At 46.4% G+C, this 23,607-nt stretch overlaps 1 protein-coding gene across 1 annotated transcript in view; it reads left to right on the top strand.

Annotated features, from left to right (window-relative positions):
- Nucleotides 1-23,349, top strand: part of ADGRE1 (adhesion G protein-coupled receptor E1) — a 52,270-nt gene extending 28,921 nt beyond the window's left edge. The window contains exons 15-22 of the mRNA XM_079770816.1: nt 133-303; nt 2,120-2,314; nt 3,718-3,953; nt 8,922-8,988; nt 11,508-11,599; nt 15,768-15,936; nt 16,054-16,158; nt 20,878-23,349. Coding sequence (XP_079626942.1) covers nt 133-303; nt 2,120-2,314; nt 3,718-3,953; nt 8,922-8,988; nt 11,508-11,599; nt 15,768-15,936; nt 16,054-16,158; nt 20,878-20,883 — 1,041 coding nt within the window. The 3' untranslated portion in view covers nt 20,884-23,349. The remainder of the gene's footprint in view (nt 1-132; nt 304-2,119; nt 2,315-3,717; nt 3,954-8,921; nt 8,989-11,507; nt 11,600-15,767; nt 15,937-16,053; nt 16,159-20,877) is intronic.
- Nucleotides 23,350-23,607: the final 258 nt, after the last annotated feature.

The raw sequence follows: 23,607 nt of genomic DNA, 5'->3' as shown, positions 1-23,607 counted from the left end.
GGAAATATCAGCATTTCCCTCCATTCCCTACAGAACATCCCTGCATCTTCTTGCCCCAAATGACTCTTAAGTGATCACATTGAGTCCATTCAAGAGGGGCTCTCAGGTGACCAAGAGCCTTTGCATTTTCAGCCAAAGCAGAAGTCTGAGAGGCCCATCTGCGTTTCCTGGAGCACAGACGTGGGGAGCGGCAGGTGGACACCATCTGGCTGTGTGGTCCTGGAAGCCTCCGAGATGTATACTGTCTGCAGCTGCAATCGACTGGCCAACCTGGCCATCATCATGGCTTCCGGGGAGCTCACGGTCAGTGCTGACACCCTGTGCCCTGGTTCCCCACTCCTGATTGGGAGAAATTGACTCAACATCTGAGTGTGCCCCTCATGGTGTGTGTTATGTGAGTGAGCCATGGGGACAGAGGGAATTCGTGGTCTGCTTGGGAAGCCAGGACACTCATATATCAAATGAGAAATGACCCTAAATAGGTGCAGACCCAATACCAATCACAGCTTCCATTTAATGAGCACCTACTATGTACTGGACCCTTTATTTTAACTTGTTAGTTTTAGACCCATGTTACAGGATGGGAGACTGGGGCTCAGCAGTCTGCCTAGTCATGAAGCTTGTAATTGGTGGAGGTGGGATTTGAACTCGGGACAATCTGGATCCAGAGGTCTCTTTCCACTAAATTATGCAAATGGTGCAAGAGGCTGTGGGAATTCAGGTGTATCAGTGAGAGCTGGTGATAGATCAGGAAGGAAATAGAGTATGAAATGAGACTTGGTGAGCGGGGAGATTTGAGACAGAGGAACGACAGCCTCCTTAGTGCCGGGGTGAGTATCCTTGCCTATCATGCCAGATCTGAGGTTCAGTTTTCTGCCGGGAGGGCCCTGAATGCTATTTAGAGAAATACAATGCGTAGGACGTAAGAAAATCAGATCCCAAGCAAGACAGACCTAGTTTTACGTCCTACCTCTTTCACATCCTGGCTGTGTTTCCTTGGGCAAATCACTTAGCCTCTCTGAGCCTGAACCCAGTTCTTTCATCTCAAAATTGAGAATAAGAAAAAAAAATGACGACAACTAACACTTCCACAGCACGTCATATGCTTGTGGCACAGTTGTGAGTAATTTCAGTATTTTCATTGAATGCTCCTAAAATCTTAAAACAATCCTATAAGGTAGTTACTACTGGTATCCCCTTTAGAACAGATGAAGAAACGAAGGCACAGAGCAATTAAGTGTCTTGTTCGTGCTCATACAACTAGAAACCAGCAGAACTGTAGACGTTTTCTTAGCTACGGGGTCACCGCGTTGTCGAGAGGAGCTCATGAGATGGTGCCTGGCACACCTCTACATATCTTTGATGCACAGAGGGCACTGGAATAAGTTTAAAATTCGTTTAAAATGATTGATGAATAATGGTTTATGGAAGGACTCAGCTTGTCGTTTTCACTCCCGGAAGCTGGCGTCTCTGAACATGTATGCGTCAGTCCTGGTTCAGTGCAGGGAACAGGAACCGCTCTAGGTGTCTCAATCAGGAGGGGACTGAACACAGGGAACTGGGTGCTCCCAGGAAGGGATGGAGCAGTTGAAGTCAGGGAGCTGCCACTTGAGAGCAAGAACCTGGGCCCGTTGACCCCCAGATTTTGGCTTCAGGATCACCCCTCTGCCGCTGCAATCGGAAGATAAAAATTGCTTTTGTCAGGCCACTCCCCACCTATTAGAATTAAAAACTGGACCGTTGGAATGTGGTGTCCAGCCACAGCTCACGCCTGACTGCAGAAAGCTGGTCTCTGTCTTCCCACACTTCCATGCATGCATCACCTGGGAGAACCTGAAGGACATCCAGGACCTTAGCCCCAAGAGATTCTGGGAAGTGTAGTGTGTAGACATCCTGCCGTAGTAATATGCGGGTGCGGAATGGGTCAGGGGTGGGAATGGTGCTGACGGATGCTTATAGATGCCAAAGAATGGTGATGGGCAATATCTCATTTATGCTAATGTCAGAGGAAGAAAAGTTCCCCAAGCTCTTTCTGCCCAAGTCAGGGGTCTGCATCATTCCGTTTCCTGCCCAGGAGAATGTTTTTCTCTGTCTGAGTGGAGTATCTTTTTCCTGACAGATGGATTTCTCCTTGTACGTCATTAGCTACGTGGGCATGATCATCTCCCTGGTGTGCCTCATCTTGGCCATCGCCACGTTCCTGCTGTGTCGTGCCATTCGCAACCGCAACACCTACCTCCACCTGCACCTCTGCGTGTGCCTCTTCTTGGCCAAGTTTCTCTTCCTCACCGGTGTAGACAAGACCGACAACCAGGTCTCACATCCCTCAGGCTAGGCCCCATCCAGCCCCATGGTCTCCACATCTGCCTCTGCTCATCCCTACCCAACGCCCTCTATAGTAGTTCCCACCTCAGGACCTTTGCACATGCTATGCCCTCTTCAGAGTACTCACCCTCCAGTACCTCCTCTGGTTGACTCCTTCTTATAATTGGTCTCAGTTTAAAATCATCTCCTTGGTCATATTATATATTGTGGCGGTCCCTCCTCTTACTCTTTAAACCATTGGTTCTCGCCTGGGATGATTCTGCCCCCCCACCCTGGGGGACACTTAGCACTATCTGGAGACATTATTGGCTGTCACCACTGGGAGAGGGTACTGCTGGCATGTCGTGGGTGGAGGCCAGGGATGCTGCAACACACAGGACAGCACCCCTCAAGGCAGAAAATAACCGGCAATAGCGTTACAGCCATCAGTACGGCTACAGCGGAGACACTCAGCTTACCACTCCATGTTGCATTCCTTCCCAGCACTTACTTGAAGCCATATTGATTCTTTATTGTTTTATTGTGTATCTGCTTTTGCCAGTAGACTGTGTGCCCTTTGAAAGCAAGAACTTGGGCCCGTTGACCCCCAGACCTGTGCCCGAAACAAAGGAGGCTCTCGGAGTTTCCCCCGAGCAGCACTCTTGACATTTTGGGCGGGTGACCATGCTTTGTGCAGAGCGCCCCCTCTCCCTGCGGGATGCTTGGCTTCCCAGTCCCTTTGGAAACGAAATGCTGGTGGTTGCACCCCACTCCCATCATAGGCCAGCACTGGGCAAGCTTCTATAAAGACCCAGATAGGATACAGTCGGCTGTACGGATCCTACGATTTCTGCTGCAACTACTCACATCTGCTGTTTTAGTCTGAAAACCGCCCTAGAGGATACATAAATGGGCGTGGCTGTGGAATGAATGAATGAATGAATGAGCCAGTGAATGGGCTGTGTTTGGGGAATGCCCATCAAAGTAGTGTGCCCCTGAAACGTTACTTATAAAACAGGCGGCCGGTCCAGCGGCTGTAGTTTGTGAACCTCCCGCCCCCATATCTTCAGTCATCTCCTAAAGTAGGGTGATCCTCTACCCGTTTTTACCCCAAATGCTCCCAGTGTTAGCATCGACAGTCACATGTCCTCGAAAACTCATCGACAGTCACATGTCCCAGGCAAACCAGGATGATCTGATTGGTCACCCTACCACAGGGCGGGCGCAGCCCGTGATGGAGACTCTCTCATAAATATTTGTGGAATGAATGAATGAATGAATGAATGAATGAGCCAGTGCATGGGCTGTGTTTGGGGAATGCCCATCAAAGTAGTCCCTCTCCTGCCCTCTTCCTCTGAACCTGACCCTTGGGAGGGGGCGGGGAGTGCTGAGTGCACGCGCTTCTCCTCTCAGATAGGCTGCTCCATCCTCGCGGGCTTGCTGCACTACCTCTTCCTCGCCTGCTTCTTCTGGATGCTGGTGGAGGCCGTGATGCTCTTCCTCATGGTCAGGAACCTGAGGGTGGTGAACTACTTCAACTCCCGCAACGTCAAGATGCGGTATCTCTGTGCCTTCGGCTACGGGCTCCCGGGGCTGGTGGTGGCTGTCTCGGTCGGCGTGCAGCCGCAGGGCTACGGGATGCATAATCGGTAAGTGACATCCCCTCCCTCCCTGAAGACCCTGCTGCCAGGGTTCGTGGTGATCATGACATGGACCACGGAAGAGCAATGGCATTATCAGGAGCGTGGCTACCGGTCAGTGCGCCTTTTGTGTGCTCTCGGGGCTGCCGCGTACAGCAGCACAGGTTGCGCATGCGCAGAGCCAGGAGCTCCTGTTTGCCCTGGAGTCTAGGTAAACGGTGGCGATGTACACAGTGACCTTGACTGTATGTTTTTTAATTGATTTTAGAGAGAGAGGAAGAGGGCGGGAGAGGGAAACATTGACGTGAGAGAGAGATAGCAATCAGTTGCCTCCCATACACGCCCCGACCAGGGATCGAACCCGCAACCTAGGTATGTGCCCTGACCTGGAATCGAACCTGCAGCCTTTTGGTGTGTGGGACGACGCTCCAACCAACTGAGCTACCCGGTCAGGGCGTGGTTGCACAGTTTTCAAATCATGGACTCTGGAGTCCACCTTCTTGGGTTTGAGTCTTGGCTCCACTCCCTCCTAGCGGTGCTTCCATGTCCTGACCCGTACAGTGGGGGCGAATCGCCGCATGACATCAGGGTGCTGTTGTGAGGGTTAAACGAGTTGTTATCTGCAAAACATCTAAAGCAGGGTCTGGCACAGAGCCAGGCATTATTCATGTCGCAGTTAGCATCACTGTTACGCTATTGTCTGTCCTAAGTGGGGTGTGTTTACCGCGTTTCTCTGCGAGATCATTTTAGGTAGTATGCTGGTACGTGCTAATTTTAAAAAGTATTTATTTTGTAGGTAAGTAGAAAAAAAATGGCCAGAATACCAAACTCATGATTTCACAGACACGGTTTATGTAAGTAAAACCCGGAGTCCACTTTGAGGACAAAATCCGGTGACTTCTAGGACAAGGAGGAGGTGGACAGGGCAGAGATGGTAACTTGCCGTGTTACTTCCTTAGTTCTCTGACAGGCCCTGAAGGAGTGCTGCTACTTCAATTTACAGATGAGGAAAAGGGCTCAGAAAACCTTTCTCCCTGGGACAGTGAGAGGGGGCATGTGAGGACCTGGATCTGGGTCTTTCCAGTCCCGGGGTCTCTGCTTATCACCCCGTGCTGTAGGCACGCTGCTGAGCCGTGTTTGGGGGTGTTCAGTGATCCGGGTTTCCCCGCTGCCTGATGATGGTTCCTGCTTCAGGTGAGGTCGTAGGATAAGAGGCGAGGAAAAGGAACTCACACTCAGTGAGCACCCATCATAACCTAAACCTCATAAGCTTTACGACACTATTATCGCTGGTGCTTCCCAACAAACATCCCGTGTTAAATGGGAGCGTCTCCATCGTGCACAGGAGACATCGTACCCTGGGTTTGTGGAGCGCACAACCTGTGCTGCTGTGCATGGCAGCCCGAGACCAAACGAACATGGAGTGACAGCTTAATAAGTGGTGGCTGCAGAGGAAATCGAGGCTCAGGACAGTTGCAGAAATTGCCCGGGTCACATAACTAGGAAGTGTCCAAGCTGAGTTCAGGCCTGACTGTCCTGTCAGGAGATGGTGACCATGCAAGGCTGCCACGAGGAAGTGCCACCTGCTGGTGCAGGTAGGATAAGCCTCCTCACAGACCAGAGGCTGATGGCATCTGAAAGCTGGAAAGTCCAGGGAAGGCTTCCTGGAGGAGGCAGGAGCTGGGTCTTAAAAGCTCTGCTGGAAGGTACACAGCAAAGAGGAAAGGGGGTAGCAGCGTGGATGAGGATGAAAGTTTGCCCACGGGGGAGAGCTTGAGGTGTGTTTGAATAACAGATGGACTGGGCTGGGAGAAGGCTGGGGGAGACTGGGGTAGGCATGGAATTTGGACAACACCTGTAGGTGGTTTGGGAAAGTTTTGGGAAGGAAGGCATCATTGACAAGGATTTGAGATGATTTCAGGAAGCACGAGAAAGCGGGTGGGGAAGTGAGACAGGGAGGAGCAGGAACGCACACAGAGTGAATTCAGGAGCAGGTCCTGCTGGGGGTCACCGGGTTCAATACCAAAGGTACCAAGGGGAGACCGTGCAGGGTGTGCACTACCGTTATCCCACCCAAGGGGGAGGGAGCCGGCACACTTACCTGCCAGCTCCCTCCCATCAGCCCTTGGGTGGGGGCTGCTCCCAGGAGAGCAGTCTCCAGCGCTTTTAGTCTGATGCCCTGAGGCCGGCAGGCAGAGAAGCAGAGTCCACAGGGACATAGCCAGTATTTGCGTAAGTGGTAATAGCTGAGGGGCATAGCCAGTATTTGCGTAAGTGGTCGGTCCTGACCGGGTGTGGACAGCCTCGTCTCAGGTTGCAAACATTTTCCTGCCTTTATTACTCTGCTACTGGAGACTCAGTGCCAGGAGAGACCATGTGGTTGTCAAACTTGACTACCAGGGCAGTAGAGTTCTACTGTTTGAGGAGACCAAGTTCAGACCCATAGAGAACCTGCCCTCTGACCAAGTCCCTGTGTCCTATGACTAGGTTGACGTTTTGTTAAGATTCCTATGACCACATAACCCTTTTTTTTAGTTCCCTGCTTTTGCTTACTTTACAACCATGAAGGCCAAGAATATGAAGTCAAGAAAAAGCAGACCGGGACAAACACCACACCTTGTTTTTCTCATATAGATGGGTGTTCTGTGTTTTTTTTTTTTTTTTTTTTTTTTTTTTCATAAGAGCAGGAGAGAGCAAGCATATTCCCTTCCTCCACTATTTAAGTGCAATTCTCACTGGAATCTCCAAGAAGGACATTAAAAAACTCAGCCAGAATCAAATAAAACTATGCACAGTTTTTACATAGAGATAATAATTTTGAATGATGGATGTTTTTGTTCCAGAAATAATCTGTCCATCTCCTCATAGCCCAGGCCATTCTAGCTTGAAAACCTTAATTCCGAAGCACAGATACACATTTCCAAAAATCTTCTGTCACAGTGTCTACTATGGATCCCTTCGTAAATGCGCTTACATAGAGCAGCATAACCCGCTACAGAAAGCCAAGCGATTCCTCTGTATTATTAAACTCAACAGAGAGAGCCATACGCAGCCCCGGGAGGCATAGCAGTGACCACTGAAAACGGAAAGGTTCCGGATCTTTGCATGACCTCTAAAGGTCCACACAGCTGTCCATTCACTGCACGCAATGATACAGTGACTAGTTCATGGCAGGAAAAGCCGTACAAGTAATTAGTAAAGCCAGCCTTGCATTCATCAAAAGCTGCTTGGCACTCTCCAGGCTTTCTGGGAAGAGTTAGCTTTGCAGAGCACAGGGAGATGAAAGAGCAAAGGAGACTGCGCGTCCCCACTTTGTCCAAGACTCACTCCCGTCTACCACCGAAACTGCTAAGGATGCAACAGTGTCACATCCCCCAATCTCTCTGTAGAGTTTCAAAAAGAAAGATAAACTCAATTGAATGACTATGTTTGTGCTATTGCTAGGGGAAAAGGGAGACAGGCGAATCACTGCTAATTGACCATTCAGAGGAAATCATAAAACAATTATAGCTACTATGGAGTAATTCAGGAGATTGAAGGAAGTGATTAAAAGGGCTTTATCTAATAGAAGTCTATTATAAACTCTGATTCCCTAATTACCTGTCATACCCCATATGGATCACTGTGAACAAAAAGGAATGTTCTCTTACAGCTAATACACCCCCAAGTCACCTGAAAGTCTTATATTTCCCAGTGGTCACAGCAATCAGTTGCCTAGATAGGCCAGCTTTCCCTGGATTCCAGGAACTAGACTGCCCATCCTTACAGCACAGGATGCAATCCGACATACACATGTGGTATACACACTGGAAGTGGGTGGGTTTTGGAAATCCAACATACATTTGGAGTAGAATGTCAGTATGTTTCTGGAGAATGTGTCGATGTCATTTGTAAACCAGAAGAGTATGCTCTCATGTAACGCCTGGTTTATGTTTTGACTGTGGAGGTGCATGTTTAATAAAGGCAGCATATAGATAAAAGATTTCTATATATTGTGAAATGATCACCACATTAATCTAGCTAACACCCATCTCCTCACCTAGTTACACACTTTTTACTTGTGAGAACTTTCCTTTTTTACGTTAACATGTACTCTTCTAGCAACTTTAAAATAGACAACATTATGAACTATAGTCACCATGCTATACACTACACCCCCAGGACTAGTTAATTTTATAACTGACAGCTTGCATCTTCTGACCTCCTTCACCCATTTCTCCCACCCTCACCCCACCCCCACATCGCAACCACCTATCTGTTCTCTGTATCTGTGAGCTTGTTTTTTCCCCCTTAAGACTCCACATATAAGTGACGTCATTCACCTTCCTCTGTCTGACTTATCTCGCTTAGTATCATGCCCTCAGGTTTCATCTGTGTTGGTGCAAATGGCAAGATCCTTTCTTTCAACAAATAGTTATGGAATGTCATGTCCATAGCAGTTCTGGGTATTCAGAGAGGAACAGACGTTCAAGGTCTAAATTCTCAAGCAGCTCATAGTCTAGTAGGGGAAGGCCGGCAATCGGCCAGTCAACAAGCTGAACACGATATTTATGATCCAAATAGACGCCATAAAAAAAGGCAGCAGGCTTTGCCAGAGCGGGACCAGGAGTAGGGACAGTATACTTAGTAAGGAGCTGTCAGAAGTGGCTTCTCCGAGGAGGTGACTTTTGAGCTGACATTTGAATGACAAGGTGCGCCATGAAGAGTCCTGAAAAGAGAGAAAAGGGATTACAAAGGTTCTGCATTGAGAATGGCCTCTCCCCACAGCACGAAGTGAGCGTTTCAGGAGCACTTACTCAGGAAGGAGGTCAGATAGAGGACTTGCTAGAGTCCAAAGAAAACTGAAATGCCACCTGCCCCATCATGAGATTTTTTTAAATCTCCATCTCATCTCCCAATTTTCTGCACTTGGCTGGAGTAATCAACTTGAAGGTCAAGACTGAGGCAAGCACTGACTCCTCCTGTTTCTCTCCGTAGCTGCTGGTTGAATACCGAGACAGGGTTTATCTGGAGTTTCCTGGGGCCAGTTTGCACAATCATACTGGTAAGCAAATTGCTTGGTGCTGTGGGCTCTGGAGGAGGGACCTGAACCAGGAGATTAGGGAGTGCCGGTGGGAGTTGCAGAGCCGAGGTCACGTATTCCGCTCAAACGTTCTCCCTTCTGAGCCTTGATTCTTGAGATTTCCAAGTTGGAATGTAATATCTTCGACTTGTGATTTTTTTTTTTTTAATGCAGCATGCTAATCCCCTGGGAGGGACCACAGTCTTCTTTGTCCTTTGCGTTTCAGCAAAATGGGTCTATTAATCTCTTCTGAGCACAGATGTTGAATGAAGGAAAAGGTAGAGGGTTTTTCTCAGCTTTATTGAAGTATAATTGGCATAAAAATTATAAGCTTACGGCGAACATCTTGAAACTTTGACTTACGTATGTCTTGTAAAATGATCACCACCATCAAGGTAATTAACACTTCTATCACCTCACATAGTTACCATTTTTTCCTTTTTTTAAGTTAAATTTATTGCCATAACATTGGTTGTGCTGTATATACATTTCAGGTGTATTATCATAACATGACATTGGTGTATTCTAGTGCATGCTCACCACCAAAAGTCTAGTTTCTTTTCATTACGTGTATTTGTCCCACTTTACCCAATTTGCCCTCTCTCCCACCCTTCTTACCCTCTGGTAACTACCATTCTGTTATCATAGAGTTTGTTTTTGTTTTGTTTTGCTGGTTGGTTACTTTTGTTTTATATTCTACCTATGAGTGAAATCATAGGCATTTGTCCTTTTCCGTGTGACTTATTTCATTAGCCTAATAACCCTCAAGATCTATCCATGTTGTTGAAAATAGCAGGTAAGAACAGTCACCATGCTGTAGATTAGATCTGGGGAAATCCTCACCTTGAATCAGTGAAACTTTGTAACCTTAGCCCAACAGCCCTCCCCCCAACCCCCCCCCCACCCCAACCCCCGCCAGTTTCCTTCCCCACATTCCTGGCAATCCCGGCATCCTGAGGGAGGTTGAGCAACAACCATCTCTCGCCTCCTTGACGCCAACCCAGATTCCACAGTCTTGGGAGATGATCTTTGTCACTCCTGGTGGCTTGTTGCCTTGTGTCACTTGTCATTGTTAGTTATGAGCTCATATGTGACCAATCTAAATCTTGGGAATTCTTGTAGCTGTATTCCTCCCGAGGGTTTTGCTCTGACCCCTATGAGATTTTCCAGGGTCATGTTATTCCTCTTCTAGAGCTGCCAGAACAAAAGATCACAAACTGGGTAGCTTAGAACAGCGGGATTTTGTGGTCTCAGTGCTGGAGGCAGGCTAGATCTCTGAAATCAAGGCGTTGGCTGGCCAAGCTCCCCCTGAAGGCCTTGGGGAAGGATCTGTTCCAGTTTTCTCACCAACTACGGGTAGCCCCAGGCTTTTCTTCGCCTGTAGATGTCTGTCTGCTTCCTGTGTCCTCACCTCGTCATCCCGCTGTGCATGCCTGTCTCCTTGGGGCTGATCGCCTCTTCTTATAAGGATACCAGTCACACTGGATCAGGGCCCACTCCACCGACCCCGTTTTAATGCGATCACCTCGGCAAAGACCAGATCTCCAAATAAGATCCGAGGTGCTGGGGATTAGGGCTTCCACCTATCTTTTGGGGGTGGGGTACAGTTCAACCCATAACAGGGCACCTGTCTTGAGTCTAACTTCCCGGATGCATCAAGTGGAAATACACAAAGACCACCCAGATGAGAACAGCAAAGGCTATGTATCCAGAGATTGCTATAGGAAGGGAGTCAGATCATCAATGTGTTAGTTCCAAAAGCAGGCGGAGGAGGGAAAGCTTGATAGAGGTGAAAAGGGGAGCCTCAGGTGTGCCCTGATCAGAGGCGGTGAGCAGGGGGATCCTGCAGGGGGGCTACGGCACACACTGGCTTTCTACTTTTGGTCCTAAGCTGCAATCAAGGGCAGAAATTAGGGAGGCTGCCCATTATTACCCGAGTCCGGGTTGATTTGAGTCAGTGGCTACTGCACTTATTGTTGGGCTTCTTGGAGTGGTTACCGAAGACTGGGTCAGCGTTCCATTCTGAAAGATGGTTTGGCCATGGTCTGTTTTACCAACCAACATGGAATGTAGACTGTGACGAAAAACGAAAAGCATTTGTTTGAGCAAAAGGAGCTGCAGCCCTGGAGCCACGGATTATTTAGATATCAACCTAAATTGGGAGAACAGAGAGAGGCAGGGTCTATACAGACAAAAACCCCAAAGCGGAAGTCTTTCCAGGCTTGGTTAGTTTCAATACCAAGCGAGGAGGTGAAACTAGGAGTTTCCCTATGTTGTTCCAGGATGTTTATGGCTGGGCCTTGAGCTGAGTTTAAGCAACAGGTTAGCAACTTCATAGCAGCTCTGAGAACTGAGGCACAAGTTGTACAGAGGCCCCACTTCCCTCGCAGCCTCCTGGATCTATTTTTAAGTTTCTCTCTTAGTAATGCTTGTTCCATTTTTTCCCCCCTCTTAACAGTTTGTGTAGCCAACCCCTCAGTCCCTTTTGCTTGACTTTGTAGATCAATTCCATCCTCCTGACTTGGACTTTGTGGATCCTGAAGCAGAAACTTTCCAGCGTCAATGCTGAAGTCTCGACTCTCAAAGACACCAGGTGCGGTCCCTTCCTCCTCTCCCTCTCCTTTCCCAGTCTTCCTTCTTTCTTTCCACAAACGAGTACCTTTTCCTGGTCTTCTACCCAAGACAGAATAGCGTAGTGTCTAGATTTGGGGCTCAAACCCAGCTCAGCCGCTTACAAGCTATGTGACCTTAGGCAAGTTACATAACCTCTCTGAAACTCAGTTTCTTCATCTGTAGAATGGGGATATTGATGTTGCACACTTTATGTGGCTTATGAAGCACTTAGCACAGTTGTTGCTCTTGAAAATGGATTCTTGTGGTGTCATGAGAAAGGAATTTCAAAGGGCATCTGTGTGGGAGAAGTTTAAATGTAGTGGCAAGATTTATTGGGATGAAGGAAAATAATATGTCTGCTGTTCGGTTGTTTGGTCGATTTGCATATTATGCTTTTATTATTGTAGATATGGGCAAGAGTGCTTTCAAACTATCCAACCTACTTCCTGGGTTTTTCTGGGCTTGTACTGGGCCCTCCCCCGAATCAATCCCTTCTGTGGACCTTCCAGGGTTCTGTGCCCTCATCCAGTCTGATTCTTTTCCCAGTCTTGGTACCTCCCTGCTGTGGTTGCCATCTAGGCTCCTATGGCTCATGCCTCAAGGTAGAAGGACCTCCCCCTGTGCCATCTTGGCTTCTGCTGTGCACGTGCCTAGTAAAGGAGTTTGCTCCTGCTCCCCGCGATAATCCCGGTCCCTGGCCGCTCGTTCCCCAGGGAGATGCTTTGTTCCCCGGGGAGATGCTTTCTGCATCCTCCGGGGATTAAGTCCCAGGGTGGAGGATGTGGTGGTCCCTGGGAGCTGTGAATGCTGTAACTTCCTAGTGAAGCTGGCTTAATATCCAATTCAGCTCCCTGGCTTGTTAGGCTTCATGTTTGGTTCCCTTGGTTCCCTTTCTTTATTAATACTAACTAGCTACCGATGCTAACAGGTTACCAGGAAAAGTGTTTCATATATTGAACATAGGTTGACACGTTTTCCAATTACTTTGTGCATACTTATATGTGCACAATTGCAAAAACAGAATGCTATTTTATTTGTATTACCAGTTTTCTCTAACATGAGTATTTTTAAATTTAATTAGAAATTCATCAACAGTTTACACACACCCCCCTCCCCCCAGTGTAATTCTCTCCTACAAATGAAGGATTGCTGGCTAGGTTACCAGGATTTGTTAGTTTCAGTATGCAACTGAGGGAAGCAAAAACAACAAGGAGGCCCTGGCTGATTAGAGCGTCAGCCCACGCATGGGAGGGTCACGGGTTCAATTCCCAGTCAGGGGCATGTACCTGGGTTGCAGATTCAATCCCTGGCCCTGGTCAGGGAGCCTATAGGAGGCAGCCAATCAATATGTCAACACACTGCTGTCTCTGTCTCTGTCTCCCTCTCTTCTCTCTCTCTACCTCCCCTCCCTCTTTCCTCCCACTCTCTCTAAAAAAGCAATGGGAAATAAAAACCCTGCAAGGAGGAGGGAAATTCCATTTGTAGTTCCAGGATGTTTATGGCTCAGCCTTGAGCTGAGTTCAGCAGCCCATTTGCAACTTAATAGCAGCTCTGAGAACCCAGGCACAAGCCTTGCAGGGGCCCCACTTCCCTAAGAGCCTCCTACCTCCCTGTTCGTGACTCTCTTAGCAATGCTTGCTCCATTTTATTTCTTCCATTATCAGACCATTTGTGTTTCCTAACTTCATCGCCCAACTGATTTTCATCTTAAGAACCTGCTGAAACCCAGACACCGTAGGTTTTATTGTCAGCAACCTGCTTGTTAGTCTGTCAGCGTCCAATCCCTCATCCATTTTGAATATATTTTTAAAATGTTATTTTTAAAAAGTTAATGTTAAAAGGTCGAAGTTAAGACTTGCAACGATAAGAAGAGTTAAGTAGTGTGAAAGATGCCAACCAATGGCTGACAGTTGTTGGTGCCAATTCAACGCCATCAGGAATCCCCCGTTGGGGGCGTGGTGAAGAAGGAAACATTCAGTGCACAACAGTTCAGCTGTGACACCGCCTGGCTGTGCGGCGTCGGTCCAGGCCCCTCTCTGGCTCGACAGCTCTGCTCTGCTCCAGGTTGTTCACTTTGCACCACACTGGTCTGCTCTGCTCTGCTGAGAGACCGTCAGTGCTTCCGTTCAGCCAGGGAGACACAGCCTTCTGCTTGGGTGGAAAGGAAAAGTTTGCTCTCTGAGCCAGAGGGGAGTTGGCTTATATGGACAGAATTCCTCATCCCTGGTGTCTGATTGGTCCATCCTCATGCAAATGAGGATTCCAAATCCTCACAGTTTGATTAGCTGGAACTGTGCAGCTCTGACTGGATGGGGAAAGTCTTACTCCTAGTGGTTGAAGTAGGATTCTGGGAACTCCTTTATAAGGGCAGGCTCAGACGGCAGAAACAGTGCAGGCAGGCTGTTCAGCCTATTGGCAGGCAGTCCAATGTCTCCATGAAGTGCAGTTTATGTGAGAGGCCCCTGGGCAGAAATGGCTGCTAGGCTGTTTTTTAAAATTTGAGCCTGGCCCTAGCCAGTTTGGCTCAGTGGATAGAGCGTTGTGCACTAAAGGGTCCCAGGTTCAATTCTGGCCAAGGGCACATGCCCGGGTTGTGGGCGCAATCCCCAGTAGGGAGCATGCAGGAGGCAGCCAGTCAATGATTCTCTCTCATCATTGATGTTTCTATCTCTCTCTTCCTCTCCCTTCCTCTCTGAAATCAATAAAGACATATATTTAAAATAAATAAATAAAATAAAATAAAATAAAATAAAATAAAATAAAATAAAATAAAATAAAATAAAATAAAATAAAATAAAAAATTGAGCCCAGTTAACCACCAGGAGCTCTTCTTAGCAGGTGTCTTTTTTCTCAGAGTTCACAAAGAGAACATGTGGAAAATAATCTCTCTTCCTTCCCTGACTGCAGGTCCCCAGATCTCTCCCACCTTAAGCAGCCATTATCCCTCAAGTTGAGTTTTCTCCCAGAAAATTCTATACTTACACATCCTCCCCATTTTACATAAGTGACAGGATACTCTACATATCATCCAGCACTTTTCCCCCCACATAATACATAGTTTATTTCTTGTAATACTTAAGATTAAAACTAACAAAAATGCTTATTTTGTGCCACACACTGTTCTATGCACCTTTAGGGTCTTGCCATCTTATTTAATTTGTAGGACAAGCAGTACTGCCGTGTTATTATAACATAATGCCATTGTGTTATTATCTCTATATCAAGTGGGGGTAACTGAGGCACACTGAGGTGAAGTAACTTACTAAAGCCACAAGTTAGTGCATAAAGCAGTTAGAATTTATTTGCAGGCAGTCTGACCCAGAGCATGAACCATTCCTTATCCTCTATAGTATATTGTCACTCTCATTTCATTTTAAAAATTATTTTATAATCTGCTTTCTGTCTCTCTGGCTTTGCCTGTTGTGGACATGTCACATGAATGGAATCACACACTGTGTGGCCTTTGGTGTCTGGCTTCTCTCACGGAGCATCATGTGTTCAAGGTTCATCCATGTTGTAGCGAGTGTCAGCGTTTCACTCTTTTTCATGGCTGAATAGTATTCCAGTGCAGGGATGGGCCACATTGTGTTGATCCATTCATATTTTGATGGTCATCTGGGTTGTTTCTAGTTGGGGGAGGGGAGAATGAGAATGACTGCCTAATAGGTATGGGTTTCTCTTTGGAGTGATAAAATGTCTTGGAACTGGGTAGTAGTGATGTTTGTACAACACGGTGAATATGCTAAACACCACCGAATAGCACACTTTATGGTAAAAACAGTGATTTTTATGTCATGTGAATTTTACCTCAATAAAAAAAGGGCTTTATAGTATTTCATACCATGGCTTTACTATTGATAAAATGTGTCCCAAATTCATGGACATGTGGGTCCTTCTAGCTTTCAGACAATTGCTTTAAATACGTGTTCACACATCTTTGTGCCCAGGTGTATCTGTAGATGTGTTGCCTTTCAGATGCCTGTAGAATTTGGTTTTCCTACCTCTAGTCTTAGAGACTCTGCCCCATGTTTATTCCCACCCTGGTGTTGGGTCATAGAGTGGCAGCCTCAGACCACTCTTGGGAGCGTGACCCACAAGGACAACAGCCACCTCCCAGTACCTTACCCTCTGCAAATCTTCTCCCCCAGGTTGCTGACGTTCAAGGCCTTTGCCCAGCTCTTCATCTTGGGCTGCTCCTGGGTGTTGGGCATTTTCCAGGTAGGACCCATCGCCAGTGTCATGGCCTACCTGTTCACCATCATCAATAGCCTGCAGGGAGCCTTCATCTTCCTCATCCACTGTCTGCTCAGCCGCCAGGTATGCAGCTGCTGCCCTCCCTGTCCCTGACTTGCCCCGTTCCAGGGGACCTGCCTGTGGAGCACATTTCCTGCACCTGGAAGTGACTCATCGCCCCATGTCTGTCTCTAACTTCAGGTCCGGGAAGAATACAGGAGATGGATCACCAGGAAGGCCAAACCCAGCTCCCAGTCCCAGACCTCAGGGGTCTTACTGTCCTCCATCCCCTCTACTTCCAAAACGGTGAGAGACTGGGTGTTTGACACAGGTTCTGTTGAAGGGCACGCCTGCTTCTTAGCAATACTAGACACTGCTGTGCATTAGTACCTACAGTGAGCTAAGTGTGTCCACGTGTATTAGCTCACTGGTGAAGAGTGGGGGTTCAGCTGCCAGGCTGCCTGGGTTCAAATCTGAGCTTTGCCTCTTAGTAGTTATGTGACTTAACCAAGATAAAATCATGACTCATACAGTTATAAAATGAGCTTATGTTAAGGATCTTGATTCTACTCACTAATCAGTGAGGGAATCAAGCAGATGTTATAACTGGCTCAAAAGAGTAAGTACAGACATGTATATGTATTGTGTAATATATGTTATGTCTATTTTACATGCATTGTATATAATACCTGTGTATTATATATCATGCAAGCTTTTTACACATTATATATTAACACTAGAGGCCTGGTGCATGGATTCATGCACCGGTGGGGTCCCTCGGCCTGGCCTGAGCCCTCTCGCAATCCAGGACCCCTCGGGGGATGTCCAACTGCTGGTTTCAGCCCGATCCCCACAGGCCAGGCTGAGGGACCCCACCGGTGCATGAATCTGTGCACGGAGCCTCTAGTATGCATATAAGATCTTTGATTAATCTCTTCCTACTCTCTCCCCTCCCCCTTTCCCTCTGAGATTCGTCAGTCTGTTCCATGTTTCCATTTCTGTGCGTTGAGCGTCTGCCCCCTGGTGGTCATTGTGCTCAAAATGACTGAAAGGTTGCTTAGGCTTTTATACATATAGATATGCATTATATAATATATACTAGTGGCCCGGTGCATGAAATTCATGAACGTTAAAAGGGAATTAATTAGAGGAAATATTTTAATATTGCTATTTGCCCTTTCTCTATAAAAGAAGTGTCAGCGATGAAAGAAAATTAGTGAAATGTATATGAAAATCTCCCTCCTGTCAGAGTGTGGGGTGTGCTGCGGGACCCAGAGTCAAGTCCCCACCCACCCGTGCGCACCTCAAAATCGCGTGAGACCCAGACCTGGCTGGCCCCACCCCTGTCAAACCCTGCTGGGTGGGGGGCGCAGCCTCAGGTCCCCCGTCAAGCCCCGCCAGGTGGGGGGCGTGGCCTCAGGTCCCCTGGCCCCGATGCCAGGGTAGGGGGCATGGCCTCAGGTCCCTTGGCCCGGCCTCAGGTCTCTCGACCCAGCATCAGGTCCCCCAGCCCTGGTGCAAGGGCACAAGGGCATGATGATCATTTGTATATTAGCTTTTTATTATATAAGATTATGTATACATTATATATGTTGTACACATTACATATGCATTATGTAATATGTACTGTGTAATATATATATGTGTGTGTGTGTATATATATATATATATATATATATATGTATATGGCTGGTTTTGCATTCTATTTTGAGCAAGTTATTACATCTGCCTGTTTCCCTCATTGATAATTATATATATAAAATATACCATTTAATTATATATAATAAAACTATAATGCAGTAATAAATATACATAAAATTATAATATAATGTGTATAATTTTACATATATATGTATCCCACATATGTATACATGGATTATAATGCATATGTACATAATTTCACAAATATTTAAATGAATGTGCAAATGGAGGTAAAATGGATTTTTCCACAGAATTATTTTGCATTGCTGACAGTTGTTTAAAACATAGGGCAGTATGCCCCGCACTCGCCGCTCCCCGCTGCCCCCCCATCTTCCTCCTCCCTGTGCTGCCCAGCGGAGCCCAGCCGTGTAGCTACAGCCGTGGGCACTATGGGCTCCTGAAAGTGCACCTTTTAAAAGCAAGATGATTTATGCTGGCTCTAACGATGCCATTAAGAACAAATTAGCAGGTATTAAACATGAGTGGCAAGTGAATGGCTTGGATGACATAAAGGACCGTTCAACACTTGGAGAGAAATTGGGAGGCAACGTGGTAGTTTCACTTGAAGGAAAACCCTTATAAAATGACAGTCAAGTGCCATGTGGATCTGAAGGAGCTTCCCTTTCTCCAGCTCAGTCCATTGGAACAGCACTAGGTTTTTGTTTTTCCTCTTCCCACTGGGTCCTTCCCACACAATGGATGAAGGAGCTATCATTCATGTTAGCAGCCTATCAGCGATTGCCATTAGACTGTTCAATACTGTTACTTTGATGTAGAACCCAAGGAATGCCTTCCCCTGATAGCGTAGCCAAAACAGCTGGTTACATGCCCCCCTTGCAGCAAGCACCCCGCTGAATGTGATTGTCAATGTGACTAGCTCAGAGTACTGCAAAGGGTAAGCTAATGGAATGCCTGGAAAGTATTACCCCCTGGTCAGATGGTAAACTTTATTCAGTATTATTTATCGTTGCATTTGATTGCAGTTTTGTGAGGCTCCAGCATTCATACATATGCCTGCCTTGGCAAGGCTGTTTTTGTGACATGACAGCATGGATATAACACTATGCATTGAAAGCACCTTTTTTTTGTATTGAGTGTAACTTTCCACCTTCAAAAGGAACGCCAATTAAGTTGTATTAATTCTGTCATCAACTTAATGGAACGTTGTTCTGAGATCAAACTCCCCACTCTCATAAAAATGGCCACTTTGCAATAAAAATTGTGGTATGTTTTTAAAAAAACATACATATATACATATATATATATATATATATATATATATATATATATATATACAGTTATATATAGGGATACTATATATAACTCCCACATAGGGTCCCTCTGACAATGCATCGTTTTCTGTTGAAGCACATATTTTTGTCTGCACGACAAAGTTCATCCAATCTCATGCTATAAACACCATCTATTGGCAATGACCCCCAAAGTTTAAATGTGTTGTCCAGCCCCTTGTCCTTTTTTTTCTTTTATTAAGGTATTATATGTGTACATATCTTACTATTGCCCCCCCATCTCACACCCATACATGCCCTCACCCCCCAATGTTTTGCATCCATTGGTTATTCTTATATGCATGCATTCAAGTCCTTCGGTTGATCTCTTATCTCCCCCACCTCTCCCTCACCTTCCCGCTGTAATTTGACAGTCTGTTTGATGCTTTACTGCCTCTGTATCTATCTTTTTGTTCATCAGATTATAATGTTCTTTATTATCCACAAATGAGTGAGATCCAGCCCCCTGTCCTTAATTCTACACTCTTATAACCAACCCCCTACCAATGCCCCCACTTAGATAGATGTCAGCAACGTAGCATGTTCCGAATGAGCTTCTGACCCTCCCACTGCCCATTTGCCCTCTGTCTTGTCACTCAGCATGAAGCCATGGAGTTATCCTTGACTCTGCGTTTCTTCTCACCCTCCACTTCCAACCCATCAGCAAATCCTGTTGACGCTTCCTCCAAATGTGTACAGAATCTGACTTCTCTTCTCTCACTGTTTTTATTCTGGTCCAGGTTCTATGGCCTCTAACCAGGATTATGGAAATAGCCTCCTGAGGGGTCTTTCTGCTTCCGTGCCACCTTTTCCCTGCCCCACCTTTGGCATGCTCTCCCTGTAGCCGCCAGAGGGCACTGGTGAACACAGGAGTCAGGTCACCTCCTTTCTCTGCCGACAGCACTCCATGGCCCCCACCTGACTCAGAGCAAAAGCCGAAGTGCTCCAGATGGCCCACAAAGCCCTTTCTGCTCTGACTCTTCTTCTCCCCGACTTCACTCTGCTCCACGCGTATGGCCTGCTTGGGGTTCTTCCAACATGCCAGGCTCCCTTCCTCCTCAGGAACTTTGAATTGGAAACTCACTGTCTCAGATGTTTCTTGTCCTGCTACCCACAGGACCAACTCCCCCACTTCCCTCACCTCCTCCAAATCTTTATTTCCATCATTTCTCATCTGCGGAGTTCCTCTGACAACGCTATTTAGAACTTTTCCCTCTTCTTCTACCCTGGTGTTCATGTTTTCCCTGTCCCTTTACCCTGTTTTTTTGTTTGTTTTTTTGTTTTTGCATGGCACCCCACTTTCCAACATGCTATAGCTCCTTATTTATTTTATGATTCATGGCCTTCCACCCTCCACTAGAATGTTTTATTTTTTTCCCACTGATATATTACAAACGCGCGAAATAAGATCCAGTGGTTTAGTCAAATAGGGAATTGCTTTTCTTTGCAAGAATAGAAGCCCAGAGTTAGGGGTTGCTGGTATTGGTTCTATTGCTTGGTAGTATTATAAAGGATCTAGACGCTCCCTAAATTGCCATTCCACTAGCGGCATGCTGGGTTTCCATCAAATTATTTTCATGGTTGCAAGATGACTGCCATAGCTCCAGCCATCGTGACCCTGGTCAAGGCAGGAAGAAGAGGGATGCGCAGAAGCAGCAGTCTCCTTTCGGGCCTCTCCCTTTAACAGGATACAGAAGGTTCCCCAGGAACCCCCGCGGATTTCCAATTCACCTGAATGATCAGAACTGCATCACGTGACCACACATAGTTGTAAAGGCATTTGATAAATCAGTTATTTGGCCTTCTAGCGTAGAGAATGGGAGTTACCATTGGTGAAGAGTTTGAGACTAGCTCTTGAGTTTGCCAACGAGGCCTGCCCCGCTGGGAATAATCACTGTTAACATTTCAGTGCGTATCCTTGTAATATTTGTTGCTGTATTATCTCTATATTTAGAAGACCTATGCCCCTTATAGACATGACCCCTGGAATTATATTTGTACTAATCCTGCTGCTGATTCTGATTTCTCTTCACAGGCTTAAAGCCTTTTCTTGCTTTTCCAATATGGAATGGAGCAACATTGGAGGAAAGCAAGTGTCTACAGGAGCCTGTCCCGAAATCTTCTCTTCCTGGCTTAACGCAAAAACACAAGATCACACCAGCCCAAGGACATCCTGGGCGATACAGAGCGTGGCTCGGTGGGCAGTCTCCCCATCGTTTTGTGTTCCTGGTGGGAAGCGAGAGTTTCCATTCCAGATGACAGTTTCACCTTCTGTGTTCTGCAAATCTTTGCCTTTCCAGGGTTTTGTGAAAATAACCGATCTCAGTGCAATGGCATGAGCAAGATGATCCGGCTACCATTTTGGTTTTTTCTTATGTTCATTGGTGTGTGGCTCCAACCGTACCTCTCTAACACCTGCTACCTGCCTGACACAGCACAATGCTCAGTAAAGGATTTGCCACTTGACTGGCTTATTACCCTTTGACAAAGACTATTCCTACTTTCAAAGAAATGGTCAGTAAAACTGTCACGACAGTCCCAGGGGGCAAACAAAGCACAGAGACATATAGGCTACTTTGACAGAAGCACTGAGAGTTATGTAGGTAAGTAGGAGTGGTTGGTGAGCAGGACTCTAGCCTCTCCTGAAGGGGTTGAAGCCCTTGATGACAACAGCCTTTGGAAAGTGTTTTGGTTTCTTGGGACCTTTTAGAGAACCAACATTTCCCCTCCTTCCAGGAACTTTTTTCTGAGTAGGCCAGGATTTACCCTGCTCACAAAGATATCACTGTCCCACCTTGCTCTCCACACCCCATAAAGTCTGGTCCATGGATCAGTATCACCTCCTTAGAAAAGCAGGATCTCAGATCCCACACCAGATCTGCACAGTCAGAACTTGAATTTTACCGAGATCCCCAGGGAATTTGTGTAGTATCCATAAATGAATATTCTAGAGTATACTAGAATATTCTTCTGCTTGCCATGATGATAGCCAGAAAGGAAACATCTTAAGTTTAGGACTTCTACATGCCATTCCCTCTTCATAGGACAACTTTCCTGAAAATTTGACAAATTTCTGCCCTCACTTTGCGTCTCAGCTTAATCATCACTTCCACCAGGAAGCATGCACTGAATCTGAAGTAGGATTAGATGGCACCTCTCTGTCTCCCCTAACGCTCCATGCTTTTTAGCCCTGTATTAGAATTGTTCTTTTTCTAGGGTGTTTCCAACATAGATTCCATGAGTACAGAGGATTATACTTAGTAGAGTCTCCATAAACATAGGATGAATAAGTGATTGCTCTCCATTTTAAAGGCAAGGAACCTGAGACTCTGAGAGGTTCAGTAACTTCCTCAGCATCACACAGCCACAGGCAGCTGAGCTGGATTTCGACCTCTTGACCGTGGAGTTCTTCCCAACCCCTTGACCCTCTTCTTCTTCTCCTTTGATCCTATAAACTCTTAGTTTGGGGTTGCAGAGAAAAGATTAAATATTTACTTTGAGTCACCTTTCTATTTAGGACTGAATTAGTTCAGTAATGATCACGTGTAAGACAATTTGATCATGAAACTTGATGGAGGCTCAGTCTTTGTTATTTGAGGCAGTGACAGCTTGGGAGGGGAGCTGGGACACCAGATCATTTATGATAGGTTGGCCTTGAATGCTTGGCTTGTCCCGAGTGTTCAGAGCAGAGGGGATAGTTGTAAGGGATATTGAAGCAAGAAATGGCCTGGTTCTTAATCATAGGCAACTGTGGTAGGTTGAGTGCATCAGTGGCCTCAAGAATGGTCTCCATCTCTCCATACCCCCTTCCCTGTAACTTTGTAACCACTCCCTGCTCTGACTCTGGCTTGGCCTTGACGCTTGCTCTGGCCAATGAAATTTTAGCAAACAGGAGTCCAAGAGAGGTTTCAACACTGGATGTGCATTCCTTCTTGCCCTTTACATGACTGACCTTGCTTGCTTTTGCACTCCTGCCTCCACCATGAGAACATACCCAGGCTAACCTGCTGGGGGGATGTGAAAAACAAATGGAGGGTTCAACAATAAAGATTTTCAAAAACAACACAAAAACAAGTGGAGGAGGGCTCAGTCATCCCATTATAGCAGCTGAGACTGTCCTTACCCAGCTACCTAGCCAGCTTGTAGCTGACTAGTCTCAGGAGTGAGCCCAGCCAAAATCAGCACATGCCCACCCATGGCCTCAGGATCGACAATCAAGTATCATGGTTTTACAGCAGCGTTTCAGGAGTGGTTTGCTATTAAGCATTTCTGACTGATAAACATTGCTGACTGATAACAACCAACGGATTGCCAACATTTTGCATTTGATTGCAACAATTTGAGTACAAAGAAGGGTTTGAGTCTTCATTTCCTCTTAGCTATCAGGATGTGTGAATCTATATGCTTGAACAAAGTTCTTTCTGACACAAGGCTTTGTCTCTACCAGTGTTACATGTTTCTCTAAAACAGTTGCCCTCAGGGACCCTGTATTTCCTATGTAATTTAATAAAGCTGTGACCTCCACTGCAGGAATTTTTTTTTTTACTGTAACATCAAGCGACACTTCCTCTGTGGTCTCACTTGCCTCCACTAGAGGGAGAAGAGACTCAGAATAAAAACTGCATGGTTCTCAAATTCCATAAATATGAAATAACTTTGCCCTCCTGTAATTCAAATGATTTACGGTGTCCAAAAAATAGAGATCTATTCTCTCAAGTGATATTTTTTGACCACCTACAATGTGCCTCTCCCCGCTTAACAGCAA

Source organism: Cnephaeus nilssonii, assembly GCF_951640355.1.
Source record: "Cnephaeus nilssonii genome assembly, chromosome: 5".
NCBI classification, from domain to species: Eukaryota; Metazoa; Chordata; class Mammalia; order Chiroptera; family Vespertilionidae; genus Cnephaeus; species Cnephaeus nilssonii.
Note: the sequence above shows the minus strand (reverse complement) of the source record. Positions and strands in the feature narration are given on the sequence as shown.